This window comes from Sebastes umbrosus, chromosome 16, assembly GCF_015220745.1.
Source record: "Sebastes umbrosus isolate fSebUmb1 chromosome 16, fSebUmb1.pri, whole genome shotgun sequence".
NCBI lineage: Eukaryota > Metazoa > Chordata > Actinopteri > Perciformes > Sebastidae > Sebastes > Sebastes umbrosus.
In genome coordinates this window covers 15,753,546-15,769,281 of record NC_051284.1, presented here as the reverse complement: position 1 = coordinate 15,769,281, position 15,736 = coordinate 15,753,546, and the positions used below count along the sequence as shown (strand labels likewise).

The window sequence follows — 15,736 nt, the reverse complement described above, 5'->3', positions numbered from 1 at the left end:
GTTGTTCAATCAACCTTTGGGATTATGAAGCTTAAATCATTAGTCATACAGAGCAGAGAAATATCACTCCACCTCTAAACAGCGTGCATAAATATTTAGGGGAATTAGACTCCTTCAAACTCCTCTCCTCCATTTCCACCTCACTCTTAACTTGTGTCGACCCTCTGAAAGGGCTGCACGGGGCTGAGATGCTTGACATGCAGTGACGGGGTTGACAAGGTAAGTGGTCGGTCTGCTAAGTCAGGCAGTCAGCAGACGGACAACACACTTATTGAATGAGGAGAGAGTGTTTGCTCAGGAAAACTCAATGAGTAGGTCAGAAAAATCTAACTAACACTCATGTGAGCTCTATTGACTGGATTTTGATTGGAATAAAGAGGTGAGGATATCAAAACATACCACATCTCGGCTTATATTTGAAAATATCAGTATTTCGAAAATGGAAAATCTACCAAGCAGCAACGCCTGCAGGGTGGTGGGGGTTCAGAGAAATCCTGCCTGTCCTTGTGTGTCACTTACCATCCCCAGGAAAAGACTTTTTTTTTTTTGCTGATAGCGCAAAGTGTCTCCATGAGGCTAACACTTTATGTCAGATTCTATACTAACTAGCGCATTAGAAAGAGGGAATCCACCTTTACTTTGCCATAAAAGCATTTTTCTTTTCCCACAACACTTAGCAGCAGTGAGATTTTTAAGTATCGACGCAGTTGAAAAGCTGATGACTAGGTTCTTAGTAGGCGCTATAGAGGTGTACTGTAGAATCCTCCATGATTCACCCTGTTTTCTCTTCATTTTATTATCTACACTTCAGCAACGAGGAGAGCTAGACAAGTGAATTGATGGGGGTGGAGCAGGGAGGTGTGGTGGTGGTGGTGGTGGTGGAGGTGGAGGTGGAGGTGGGGGGGTGATAAGGAAGAAAATAAAATAAAAAGGAAAACAGACAAGGAGTGCCAGGCTCTGAAAACTGGCATGCTGCAGTTGTATGTCAGTCACCTAGCAACAAGTCCTCCCCATCACTTACCCCCCGCTTCCCCATCTCCCGCTGCGCTCTCTAATTCAACAAATCTGCTCAGAATGTATGGCTGCTCTTCTAACAAAACGCATTCTGCGCTGGGGGCTAAGGATGTGGGCCTCCACTGAACACGCCACTCAGCTGCCCATTGACCACCGGGGCCTTTCTCTGCACACACTAAGGAGCGGGGGACAAAGACCCTAAAAGCAGGGGCAGCTCCACAGAGAAAACATTTGCTTGTAATTGTGTTTGACTGCATAATGAAAATGATGTTCTTTTTTAATTTGGGCTTGTTAAGGCCACACTATTTTCCTCTGGTCACCTGATTATTGTAAAGAAGCAACCCCTCACTTGCCCTATGGGGCGCAGAGGGGGGAAATATTGAAAATGGTCCAAAGACCTCCCCTCTTTACTTTAACCCCTCTTGTGTTTCAAGTGTTCTCTGGCAAAAACATAAATATGTAGACCCTGTTCATTACAGGATGGGAGAGTAGGCGAGAATGAGTTTTTTTCCCCCCTTGAGAAAGGATAATGACAGTGAGGCACACACACATACACAAATGGGAGTGCTGCCATGCTTGCCCTGAGTTGTGAAGCACTGAGAAGGTTAGCATTCCTGGTGCTACTTCAGTGAAACAGACCATTAGTGGGAGCATCGGGCGAGCACCCAAAAAGAGTGCTTCAATGGACACATTCACATCCAGTGATTATTTGCACTTTTTAGCCCCCCAATTTCCAGTTTTATTAATGTGTGTTTTCCACATTCATCTGGCTTTCCCCTTTTTTTCTCCTCACTGCTCTCCTGTGGCAAAGGTGAGGAGCATTCTGGTGTAAGCCTGGAAAAGAGGAAATTTAAACAACCTCCGAGCTGGAGACCAATTGGTTTAATTGTTGTTTGAGAAGGTTGCACTATGTCGTGTTTTATATACTCTATAAATAGCCTATCAGTACCTTTCTTTGAGAACTTTAATGTCCCGTTTTCTTTGGCGATTTCTGTTATCTTCCATATGATTTATGGCAGAGGTGGATGCATCTTTGAATCTGACATGGTCTCCTGTCTACCTCCCTGACACCTATTCAGTGATTTAATTGGTTTAAGCCGGTGTCCCATTTTCACAGTCATCCCCAGGAGACCCCTTGAGAAAGCGCGATTCTGCCGAGAGGTCAGAAACAAGGTTGACCTCTGCTCACTGATATTCAAGTCTACTGGTTCCTGTCTATGAGGCCTGGATCGAAGGTCGGCTCATGTGACCTTGACGCTGATCTGTGGCTTTCTCAACAGACAAAACCACCTTTATCTGTAGGTGTTGTCAGAGTCATTCACGGTCCTGGCTCATGTTTCTGAATCTCACAGCATTTATAGAAGCATATAGATTGTGAGAGCATGCTTTCATGATCACATCAGGCAGCGCTAAACATTTCCCTGCTATTCACTGCTGTCCTGATTATCAAATATCTGAACTAGGGTAAAAAGGTGGATAAAATCCTCTATAACTGTATATTCAATTTTAAATAAACACTCAGTTGCCAGTTTATTAGATACAAGCTAAAAGTTATGCAGTCTAATACAACAGTCCTGCATTAACTGAACGAATGTTATAATGTGAAACTGTATTAGAGAGCCGTTGATTCAATTTTATGGTCATTTTGGAGGTTGCGGTTTGTGATGCTGTTGAATTTTATTGTGTTATACTGAGAGGTGTTTCTAATACTTCACCCACTGCATTTAAATTAGTGAGGTTAGACTAAATATTAGAAACACCTCTCAATATAATGCAATAACTACATCCTCCAAAATGACAATACAGCTGAATCAACACCTCTAAAACAGTTCAACAAAAACTGATTATAACCTTCAAGAAGGTAGGAATGTTGTATTAGACTGCATATATTTTAGCTTGTACCTAATCAACTTGTTTTGGCTATTTGAGTGAAGTAAATAAATCAAATACTCATAATTATAACAAAAATCCTGTGGATCTAATATAACTAAAATGTGCTCATATAGATTTACAACATTAACCACAATGGTTTTATTCTGTTGTCTATTTTTTATAGACTAAATGATTATTCAGTCAATCAAGAAAAAAACTGTTCGATAATGAAAATAAATTAGTAGTTGCAGCCCAGTCCTAATTTGAGATTTCACACAATGAGGTGCATTTCTTTCTCAAGGTGTAAGAGCTGTGAGATTTAAAGCAAATCTTCGGTCGTTCTACCTCGGTGTGAGTTATTGGGACTGAGCAGGTGTAAAGAGGAAGGGTTGAACAGTCTGAGAGGTCAGACGGGACTGACTTAAGTCGAAGTCCTGTCAGACTGGAGTGGCTAGAGGGCCTGCACTAACACCCCCACCTCCCACTATAGATTAACAAGTTTCAGCGCCGCATTGCCAAGACCCTGCTTCATTTGTTTTTTTCCTGAGTGTCAACAAGTGAGCGTGTCTGTCTGCGTGGGTATTTTTCAGGACTTTCACCATAAGGACCCCAACTTTGACACCAATTAAAGAGATTATGTCTTAAGATGAGAGGAAAGCTATAGCCGTGTGTTACCACGGTGATCGCTTTTGACAAGGTCACAGGGTACCGTGCAATAGTGCACGACCTCAACGGGAGCTGCCCATTATACTGGGATGAAAGCAAACAGAAAGAAAATAATCGCTTTCCACAGACACTGAGACACTAAAATATAGTCGCCAGTGCAGATAGATAAATGTTCAGCCATGTCAGCAGCAGTCTATAAGGAGTGATATAACAACCTAACTGCAGCTCTCCTCCTAAATGTCAACATTATACATTTAAAATAAATTTGCATTATGTCTTTTATATAATAGTTTGCAGTATTTGATAGGGATGCACCAATGCAACTTTTTCAGTCTCGATCCCAATAGCGATACCTGTACGTTGGGTATCGGTCGATACCGAGTACCGTTCCGATACCAGTGTTTAATTAATAAGCTGTATGCTTCATTGTGTGGAAGAGACTAAGATCATTCTTTTATGTGTAAGGCAACATCAGGCTTGACTTAAACATTGCTTTCCTAACTTTATAAAACAAAAAGGTGACCAATAAATACATATATATAGCTATATTTAATTGTTCTTTATTATTAAAATAATAAATCGTACGGCAGCAACTTAGTAAAATATCTTGAAAATTAAATAGAGTAAGTGTAAACCTTTTTTAATGCAGCAACAAACTGGTCAAAACTTAAACAGGAACTAAAATTCCAATATATAACGTATATAAACATAAATTTAATTGAATAAATCAGCTTAAATGTCACCGATACCCGATCCAGCTATTGGAGTCAGTATCGGCCTGATATCTGATCCAGTATCGGTATCAGTGCATCCCTAGTATTTAATGATTTCCTCTCTGATTTTCTTTAAGGGTCTTGGTTAATTAACTGATTTGAGTGATTTCAGTAGATTCCTGTCCTTAGAGTAACTCAAATGGCTCTGATTTATTTTGAGTAATTCATGTAATTTTACACAAAAGGCTTTATTACAACCTTGAAACACATGAAACCGAAAGGGCAGCTGAATGTAACTTTAAATCTATCAAACTGTATTGCTTAGGAGTAATAAACTTGGGATAAATCTGGCTCATTCAATCAACAACACATCAGTCTTTTTATGTAACATTAGATAGACAATTTCTATGACTGTCTGGATCCATTTATGATACACAAACACACCTGTTTCAGCACACATTAGATTTAATTCAATTTATATGCAGGCCCTGTGTGAATGATATTAAACCAAACAAAACGGGTACATTTTTTTAAAAAGTCAGTTAGATTTAAAAACTGTTAGCTAGCTAGCTAACGGCTCACAACATTTGTGTTAGCCGTTCTACGTCGCTTTATTAAAGGTCCCCTATTGTAAAAAATTTAGATTTTCATGTATTTTATATTATAAAGCAGCTTTAAGTGATATATAAATACTGTGAAAGTATCAAAACACTCAATCCATGGAGAAATACACACAGCCCGTATTCAGAAACTCTGCGTTAGTATTTCTGTCCATTTGTGATGTCACAAATCTACAATATTTAAACCATTTCACAGTTTTAAACGTAAACATACTAAATGTGTCTCAGTTTATTTCCGGTTGCAGTGTATGTGAATAACATCAGCTGACAGGATGTAAACATGGACCCAAGCTGTTTCCTAGCAACGCAATTCCGTTTAAATGCACTAAAATGGAGCGTTTCAGACAGAGGGTAAATACAGGTATATATAGACAGACAGGATGAGAAAAAAATAATGTGTTTTTTGAACATTAAAGCATGTAAACATGTTCTAGTAGAAACACAAAATACAAGTATGAACCTGAAATCGAGTATAATATGTCCCCTTTAAAAGAGTGAATTAGCATACTTTGTCTCTTATTTTCTTCTCAATAAAGCAAACCCAATCAAAACCTAGTAGCCTTTTTAATGTAACGTTAGATAGACAATTTCTATGACGTCCTTGAACCCTGTTTATTAGGTATAATGAGTATTTTAACACCTTTTTTTCAGGAATAAAAACAGACTGTCTGGATCCATTTATGATACACAAACACCTGTTTCAGCACACATAATAGTTCAATTACCTGATCTAAAGTTATAGCATTAACATTAAATTAGCACACAGTTAAAGGAGCTATAATGCTTCATGCTATAAGCCTATAACACTTTTTGGGCCCTGTTCTGTGAGTTTTTAGTAGTTTCTGGTGTCCTACCTTGATGTGGAGAGCAGGTTCATCCTGACTCAAGTTTTGTGGAGGAAAACTCAGTGGCCTCCTCCTCCTCTTCTTCCTCCTCCTCCTTTTTTTCATTCTCTTTTTTTTTTTTACGTGTTTTCACGTTAATTAGCAGCAGTTGAACTGTGAGCCGTAAATCAAGAAGTGCGGAGTGTATTAATGAGTCGGACCACCCAGAAAAACCATTTCTTTAGGGGACAATGTGAGGATACTCGAGTCTGCCATGCTCTGAAAACCATGAATGAACCTTCACAAGAGCAGTGCTCCCTGCAGCCACATCACCAGCAGGCTGATGGCTGCTTAAAGTACTGATTAAAGGATTTATATATATATATATGTATATATATATATATATATATACACTGTAAACAATTGCTGTTAATTTACAGCAGGATTTCAACAGTATTAACCTGTTATTGCTAAAAACCAGTGCTTTACTGTTAATACAAAAGAAAACCTGTTAAATTACACTCATAGGTTTTTAACTGAACTATAATGCATTCTTAAAAAACAGCATTTTACTGCTGATCAACTGTCTAAAGTGTCATCAGTAACAGTTTCATGCAGTATTGTTTTTAATTCTGGGACCTGATCTGCACATGTGAGGCTTGTACATTGTACATGATTGTAAAATCAGTGAATTAGCTTTACTGTTCTTCACTCACATGTTGTTCTGGTTTGCATTCTGTGCTTGTAGCCAGCTATAGACAGACATTTTAGGGAAAAGTGTCAACAAGTCTATTATAGCCTTTTTCCTAACAAGTGCCTTTAATTGTATTTAGTGTGACTATTCCTATGTCTGTAACCTGCTAAGTCTATTCATCTAGGCAAAAAATAATGTATAGTACACACAGACAGTATACTAATGTTAATTTTACAGTAACATAAAGGCCATCCTGCTGCCAGTTCTTTACTGTTATTTTACTGGGAAATTCTTAACAGTGTATATATATATATATATAAAAGGTGAAGTATTCCGGACAAAAACAGAGATAATTTTTATTGGATGTTATAGGGTCCCTATAGGTGTTTTGCTGAGCGCAGACTAGCAAGATATTAGAAAATCTAAATAAAGGTCAAACTAAAAGAAGAAATAATTATTAATCACCCCTAGCTGTGACATCAATTAAAAAACCCTCTGAAAAATGTCTGCATTAAGCTATTTATTAAAGTGACAAAATAACTAAAAGCTGAGGAAAATTTTCTGATTATTTTGACATTTCTGTTCTAGTGCAAAGCAAGGTTTATAAAATCTTAAATGTAGCAGAAAAGTCACTTTTCAGGCTATAGGTCGGGCTATTCAACATACTCCATGATCTTTTCATGAATATATAATATATAATTTGCCTCCGCAAGTCCTTTTAAAAACCTGCCAAAACTCTCTTGCTATAAATATGTTTTTTTTTTCCCCCACAAGAGCACATCCTCAGCTCTGCAGGTAGTGCTTAATTGTCTTCCATTATGAACCCTCACAAAGCTAGACCACTGGCTACTAAAATACCAAGGTTAATCTTGATTAAATGTCTTTCCAGGGTATAAAAAGCATATTTTACATAAAACATCCTTCAAAGGGATTGAAGCATGATGTTGGAAAAAAAAAAAATACATAAAATATTGCTGATGGCAAGGCCAAGCATCCCAACTCTCAAATGAAAGGTATCAAAGAGATTAAAGAAAAAACCATTACAAATCAACATACCACTAATACGGCTTCATCTGCCTTCCCCATTATCTTCCTCCCCAATTCAAGTCACACCTTAGCAAGCCAAAGCTGCGTGGTTAATCTTTCTTCAAAGTAGTACATTTTAAGATTTCACATGAATGGTTTTCAGTGCATACGCGGTACTTTAACATTTTCTGCCTTTGTGGCCACCATTCATTGTAAAAGACGAGTTTTGTGGCCTTTAAGAAGCTGCCTACAATAGGCTAAGTGCTGTTAAAGCTGTAAAAGTAAAAAAAACAAAAAATGACTAACTTTATTCTCCATCTGTAGGTTTATACATAAAAACCCTCCTGTGAAGGTTTATATTAAATATAAGGGTTAATTCAAACCGATTCTCTTACAAATGACTGAGTTTTACAGATCATTGTCAAATCTCAATACGTATTAAAGAGTGAAGAAGTGCAGTTAATTTAGCTGTATAAATGCTTCTGCACAACCAGCTGTATCAAGGCTTCCCTCTCTTCTTTCCTCTGCTGAGCGAGGAAGTCCTCCTGCAGGATGAATGCCCTTTGCCAACAACTTTTGTTCTCCCACACTTTACCCCACACACTCCAAACGTAACATCCTTCTGCAGCGAGAGAGAAAAAAAATATATTTCCTCCCACACCTGTTGATGAATTGTGTTTGTGTGTATGGCTGAGGCCGGGCGATAACACGTGTGTCTTTCTACAAATGAGGCACAGTCCCAAAATAGTAGTTTCCTCTAGTGGTGAATGAGGAAACCCTTTCACAAAGAAGCTTGTGGCCAAATTAAAGTGATCATCATTGAGAAGCAGAAAATAATTCCCAGTTTGAGCTGGAAAGTCATGTGTCAATGACTGCTGCTGCTGCAGAGGGAAAAAGGGCCGTTTGTGCTGGGTGGCTGAATGGTGCCGAATGTCTTGCCAACACAGGCCGCACCCCCATGAACCCATACAGTTATACTATACCAAGAATATAGAGGAACAATACAGGTTCACATCCACACTCTTTTACATTACATTTGAGCTTTGTTTCCAGAGACATTTGTTAAAAAGTAAACATTCTGATACAATCATATGGCTATATACAGTCACAATATACAGTATATATAGTATATACATAATATTCACACAATCTAAGTGTTGTGGTATTTCCACTTTGTGCCCAAAGACTACATTTAGTATGATAAGGATATATACATATATCTAACAGTACAAATTTGAAATTTTTAGATCACATGAAAAATCACTTTTATTAATAGTCAGGATTTTAGAAAAATGAGGCAAAACGCTATCATTGTGTTTATTAAATGTTTTCCATATGATTTTTTTTTTTACACTGTATCTGTGTGCATATCTTTGATATTCAACTTGTTATGAGTTCATAGATACCAAATACTTGATTGTGCTCCTTGTAGTTTCTGAGATGCAGCCTTTTTTTCATGCTATATGTAGTATTTGGGCACATGGGACTACTGTTTAAATATAATTGCAAAAACAGTAGTCCCATGTGCCCAAATACTAGATATAGTATAATAAGAAAAACTCACTTTTCAGCCACGGTTTGACCGATTTAGAAAATTTCTTCACATTTGTGCTTCTATCGAAGGAAATGAAAAATGTCAGTTGCAGGCACAAATGGGTAAAATGCCATCACTGCTCTGTATTGTTGATATGTTGCTCCTTTAATTGTGCACTTTTGGTGAATTTAATGCAAAATTTAACAAATCCTGATAAATTAAATAATGTGTTTCAACCTTCACTGCCTTGGGAAGCATCTTTTAAAAGTGTAATAATTCAGATTTTGTTTGCATATGAAGATTAGTTGGATTCAGCTGGATGCAATTAAGGAACAAGTTTAAACGTTAAAATAGAATTTAACATCACGCAGATGTCTGGTATGCTTATCTAATGAGGTCTGCAGCAGAAAAAGACTGATGATTTACAAAAATATATAACATTTTCCCACGGCAGTGTCTGTATAGTCAATGCAAAAGTGAATGAATTTAATTCACAAAAGAACTACACATTCCACACTGGAGTCAAATAAGCCACATCGGACACAGCAACTATTTTATACTAAAAAAAAAGAAATAAGGAGATCTGAGAAACTTTGAATTGAAAGTCTTATATTGAGCTTCTTGTTTGCAAAAAAAAGGCAGAAAGTTGAAAAGCCAAATTCTTTCTGCTAAATCCAACTCTTTGTGTACTGAGGATATGACCTGTAAGGATGCCATGCTGCAGAAGAGGACACAAAAGTGGAGGCTAATTTCCCACTAAATTATTATCACTAATACAACCATACATCACGAGGCTGAAAAATGCAGTGATAAGAAACTACGACCACACTCTGACCGAACCATTCAGAGAGAACTGCTGAAAACTTTATAGACTGAAAGACTAGGTGGGATTACTTTTTGTTCCATACTCACTAAAGAAACTGTATATACTTTAATGAAATAATACTTTTTTTTTCCCCTTATATTTTAAAACTAAATTGAAAAACTTTTTTTTTTTCATCAAAACCTCAAATAAAATATTTTACCTTTAAAAAAACAAAACCTTAACCAAAAAGGTGTAGTAACAGTTTAGTTATCATCTAATAAATGTTGTAATTTGTTGTATTAAAACAGGGAAAGACACAAAAAAGTGTTTTGTACAATATATGCAAGCATGGCTGTGAGAATACATGGTTTATATGGAGTATGCTGGGATATTGTAGCTATGAGCGTATACATTCAAACCTTAAAAAACAATTGAGCTCATTGATATATAGCAGAAATTCTCACTGACATTTGACTTCACATATTATTCACTCAGTATGTGCACAATGAAAGCATATATTGATTCAGAAAACTGAAGCGTTGTAGCCAAACTGCTCAGTTCCTGACCTTGTCCATCCTTGTATTCAGCTCAGTATAGTGTAAGCAAATTGCATTTTAAGTAAAGCAGGAAGAGAAACACATAGGCAGAAAGCACTTAACGTCTTGGGGGAGACGTCGACTCGTCTCGATTCGCTGTTAACACAATGGCTTTCACATAGCACAACATACAATAGCTGTGTTCAAGGATTTATTGGTGGACACAAATTTCACAGAGAACAACGTTAAGTCACTCAAGATACTTGAGATGTTCCTATCAGTTCCTCAGGGCACAAACATGATATACAGTACAGTACAGTTCAGTGTTCGCTTTTTGGACTTGAGTGCTGATCCGCAGGCTGGGTTGATAGATAATCTGTGGTCAGCAGGTACAAAAGATACCTGTTCAGTTGGGAGATTCAGCCTTCCAGCCAGCAAATTAGCTCAGCACCATTGTTTACCACAGACTGGTCAGAGGAGAGTCGTGAGGTGAGGTCAGTAAATGTGTGATGGACCAGGAAAAACTGACGAGCACAACCCACTTTGATTCCTCTTGAGTCAAACATACAGGCAGCATGAATGGACAAAGTAAGCTAGCCTCACTTAATGCCTGTTAACATGATCATAAATAGTTTTAAAATAGCCTCAAACATTCCTACACATCAGATACACTGTCACAGAGAGGAAATGTACAGCAATGATTTTTCAACAGTGGCCCGGTGGCAAACACAGCTGCAATAGTTAAAGGTCCCATATCATGCACAGTTTCAGGTTCATACTTGCATTTGGTGTTTCTACTAGAACATGTTTACATTCTGTAATGTTCAAAAACGCTTTATTTTCATCATACTGTCTGTGTGAATATGCCTAATATTTACCCTCTGTCTGAAACACTCCGTTTTAGAGCATTTCAACGGAATTGCATTACAGGAGGTTGTAACAGGACACGGAAGTTTTAATTCCACCGTTTGGCCACTATGAATATTTGCTTCAAAGCCCGCCGTCAACTGATGTCATTCACATACACTGCAACGGGAAATAAACTGGGACACATTTAGAATGTTTACATTTAAAACTATATATATCGTATATTTGTGACATCACAAAATTACAGAAAATCCTGACGGTTCTTTTAAAGGCACAGTTTCTGAATACAGGCTGTGTGTATTTCTCCATGGATTGAGCGTTTCGATACTTTCAAAGTATTTATATAGCACTTAAACCTGCTTTATAATATAAAAGACATCAAAATCTCACTTTTTACAATATGGGACCTTTAATGCTGCAGCTGTGGAGAGTCACACCAAATATTAGTTTGCAATACTGGCTTGGTTCCTTTGATGGGATTTACTGCTTCTAGTGTATGATGTAAACAGATGGAAATGTACACAGTTTGATCAGAAACAATGTGTGAATGTGTGCAAAGAGTTAAAGCTTTTAACAGCAGAGGCTAAAACGGAGTCTCCTATGGAGATACTTCTGTATTAGTACTTTGGAGCCATGACAGATTAAAATGTTAGAACTCCAAAGCGACACATGAAAAAACACCTGTGCTCCTCCATACACTGAAATTATTTGGGGATTTAAATGTATTAAATCTTTTGTGGATTGTTTGAAGAGTGATTATTGATAAAACAAAATGTCGCTTCACTGTGTAACAGTGCCTCTAATTGCACCAAGAAAGGTCCCTGTGTCCTAATTCAGCAGTTGCATGACATGATCATCACCTGTCTTGGATATATTTATATTTATACGTATATCTTAGTAATATATCCCACTTCAAAATGTATTTTTGTATGCATTTCATAACATACATTTCCACATATTGTACGCAAATGTATTAATAAATGCTTTTTATGCAGGTATTGATACAAATCAAATTGTACACATATATAATATGGAATACCAAAAGCATTTTCAGCACTGTTTTCTCTGCATAAGCTACGTGTTTACACAGCAGCACAGTTACGCAGGTGTTTAGGGGTAAGGGTACTCATGTGGACAAAAATCAGAAGTGACAGTACTCAGTGCTGGTGAATACTGGCCCATTTCAGGCGCTGCTGTTACATAGAAACTACTTACTGTAATTAAAATGTTTCTGCAAAGAAAGAAGAGAACATCAAAAATAAAACAAATGCAGTTTGAGTGTCTTATTGGGCAAAACTTTCAATGCAGGTGTTGTTTCCCTAATTCTAGCCCCTCATGATGATGCTGTCTTATGTAATTTTCTTTTAGTTGTGGTGAATTTCACAGGTTCGTACTGCTCAGCTGCCTCGATCTGAGCCGTAGGCCTCTGCACCATCCTCTCTAATATTTATACCGCATCTAATAACACAATATTTAACGTCTGATTTGCAGGAAATATTACCAGTTTGTGTGTGTGATGACAATTATATTTTACTTAACCTGTATTCATAAGGTGGCTGTTGCTCTTTTACAGCCAAAATTAATTAGAAATGGGAGACTGAAGAAACAAATGAGTTTCTTCAAGTGGCCTACAGGTGTAATAGCTGGAGTCAGTGCACCTTTATGACTACACCATCCTTCTCAGGGATGTTTTGCTGCTTTACTGATGTGTAAATAACAAACTACATCTGGCTGCCAGTTCTTCTCCAATCACATTCAGTGTTCATAATAATCTAGCATTAGTGTGATCATAAAGAGGACTGGTACATTCCCATCGCTGCACAGTGTCTTATATAGTATTTAAATTAGTATTCAAGCCACTGTTTGGAATGATGTTATATGGTCAAGACCAGTGTGGATAAGTTCATATTAAAATGGGTCTAACTACTTGGAGATCAAATGAATGACTAGTTGGGCGTATCAGATGTGTAAACCACATTAAATAGATGATGAAGTGAGAGGAGATACTTCATTATAGTGACGATGGACAAATATGAGGCAACAAATGCTTGCTTGACATCCTCTGATTAGTTCTTGTTTTAGCTGTAACCACGGAAGAAGAGGATGCGTGGGTCCTGGGGAGGACACAGATGAAGTGAAGTTTAAAGATACAGATGAAGTGACGGCATGCAGGAGGAATGACTCAAATCACCCATGGGCTGCATGCTACCAGATGTCAGACGGCATGCAGAAGAGATGAAAAAAGACAGATCGGGACGAAAAAAAAGGAGACCAACACCTTGTGGTCTGGGAGAGGGATCCATCCCCCACCTTCAATGGGTCTGTTTGGGAGTTTTTCTTTATCCGAAGCGAGGGTGGAAAAGGACAGAAGGTGTCGTAAACTGTATAGAATGTAAAGCCCCCTGAGGCAAATTTGTGATTTGTCATATTGGACTATATAAATAAAATTTACTTGACTTGTTACATTATGATTTTTTTTTAAAAAGCCATTAACTGTTGAGGGCCCACTGATGACGAGACACTACAGACAGTTTCCATCTCACCACAGCTGAATGACAGACAAGAGGGCATGCTGGAAAACTAGAAAAGGCTGCGCAGGTACAAAAGAAAAACTATTTTCTAGCAGTCGCATCAATACATTTTCACAGTAAAGCACAATAGTTGGTCTTAGACAAACTGAGAAATGAAGAAAATTGCTGGTATGGATTGATGGAAGACGGCAACAAAGGTACTGAACAAACACTGTACTGCCTTTAACAGTGCTTAACCATTGAGAAATAATCATTAACTGGGTATTTAACCTACTGTGTAGACAGACTAGCGGTGAATTCTGTAGTGTTTTGTTGAGACCTCAATTGCCATTGTTGAGGCTGTACTTTGTGGTCTGGTTAAATAAATACAACATTAAGAGTCTTTCAGTCAGTGTTGCTAAGCATCTACTTGCTCCTCTTTCCAGCCATGTATTTTAGGACTTTCTCCTAGCAACAATACATCATTTAGCCGTTTTTGCAAGTGATGAACCAACAATGCAGATGTAAATCACGATGACACAGGGAGCTGCGAGCAAGACATATTATCAGTTAACAGGATTTTGTCCAATTTAAATGGCCACTTCAGTGATTTTAATTTTGCACTTCCATAATGTTGCAAAAGACAGATAAATAAAACGGAAAGGCCAAAATGAGAGCAGCAGGGATGAGATACCCTGACTTTTAACCCTAATAACAACAACCCTGTCTCCTAGAAATTAATAGTAATTTGCAACAGCAACTATGTTCAGATTATGTTTTATATTAAAGAGGACCTATTGTGATCATTTTCATGTGCATACTTGTATTTTGGGTTTCTATTAGAACATGTCTACATGCTTTAATGTTCAAGAAATGCTTTATTTTTCTCATACAGGCTGTGCAGCAGCACCTCTTTTCACCCTCAGTCTGAAACACTGTTTGAGCTCCAAAAGATAATATCCCCATACTCTCAATATACTTTTTTTATGGTTATGTTTAGGCTCTCACAGCACTTAGTTATGGTTAGGGAAACATTGTGCAAAGTGCAACCTCTCCCATGTGCCAAGCGTGTAGGAGAACAACGGTGGCTGAAGTGAAAATGGGAACGGCCCCATCTAGAGCCAGTTGTTGTAAGAGTAGTATTGGTCATTTAGAGAATAGCAGCGCGTAGAGTGTGAGTGTGTGTGTGTATGTGGGTAGTGAGTGGTGAAGCAAGAGAGTGAGAGAGTGGTGGTGGCGAATGTGAGGGATGGAACAAGTGAGCAAGTGGAGCAGGAGACAGAGTTAGTTTAGCTTTGAGAATATCAAGTGAATGTACAGTAGAGGTTGCAGTTTGTGCAGAAATAAATGCTGCAGATCCTCAAAACCAACAGAGGTTTCCCGCGTCTTGTTTCCCGGTGGCTGAGTGGAGTGACGGGGGGTTAACTCCGAGTAACGTTATCGACTCTGGTCCAAACAGGAACAGTTAACATACTGTTTGGTTTGTCCGTTCTGGGCTACTGTAGAAACGTGGCGGCTCCGTGAAGAGAGGACCTGCTCCTAGATAGAAACGGCTCATTCTAAGGTAACGAAAAAAACTTATTTTCAGGTGATTATACATTAAAGAAAACATACTTATTAATAATATATTCAATTCCTGCCAATAGATCCCCCTAAATGTTACGCACTGGCCCTTTAAAAAATGACCAAAGTTTAATAAAGACCTTAGAATCAACAAAAAAACATTATGAGAATCAACAAAATGGGTGTACTGTATATAAACCATCATGTTGTAGCCTATTGAGAGGGGTTTCAGTTATTTTGTCCATCCCCTGTAGCTGTGACACACAACTAGCCACTTGCCAGACGAGTTATTCTGAGACGGGTTTTTTTTCTCCTTCCACACAATGAAATATGGATAAGAGTGGTGGGGATCGTGGGCAGCTGTCAACAAATTCTACAGCTTCCCGCCACCACCGATCAATCAGAACCACAACTGAGCTGACCTGCTGGCTAGAGCTGACATTAATCCTAAATCCTCCAGTCAGTGTGAAGGAATGACAAGACACAACGTGG

At 38.0% G+C, this 15,736-nt stretch overlaps 1 protein-coding gene across 2 annotated transcripts in view; it reads right to left on the bottom strand.

Moving 5' to 3' along the window:
• ppm1aa (protein phosphatase, Mg2+/Mn2+ dependent, 1Aa) overlaps nucleotides 1-15,736 on the bottom strand; it is a 41,654-nt gene that overhangs the window by 3,462 nt on the left and 22,456 nt on the right. The window contains exon 6 of one of the 2 annotated variants that reach the window (XM_037796400.1): nucleotides 11,470-13,285. The exons of the other annotated variant lie outside the window; for it this stretch is intronic. Coding sequence (XP_037652328.1) covers nucleotides 13,250-13,285 — 36 coding nt within the window. The 3' untranslated portion in view covers nucleotides 11,470-13,249. Of the gene's footprint in view, nucleotides 1-11,469; nucleotides 13,286-15,736 lie in introns of those variants that run through there. 2 annotated transcript variants of the gene reach the window in all.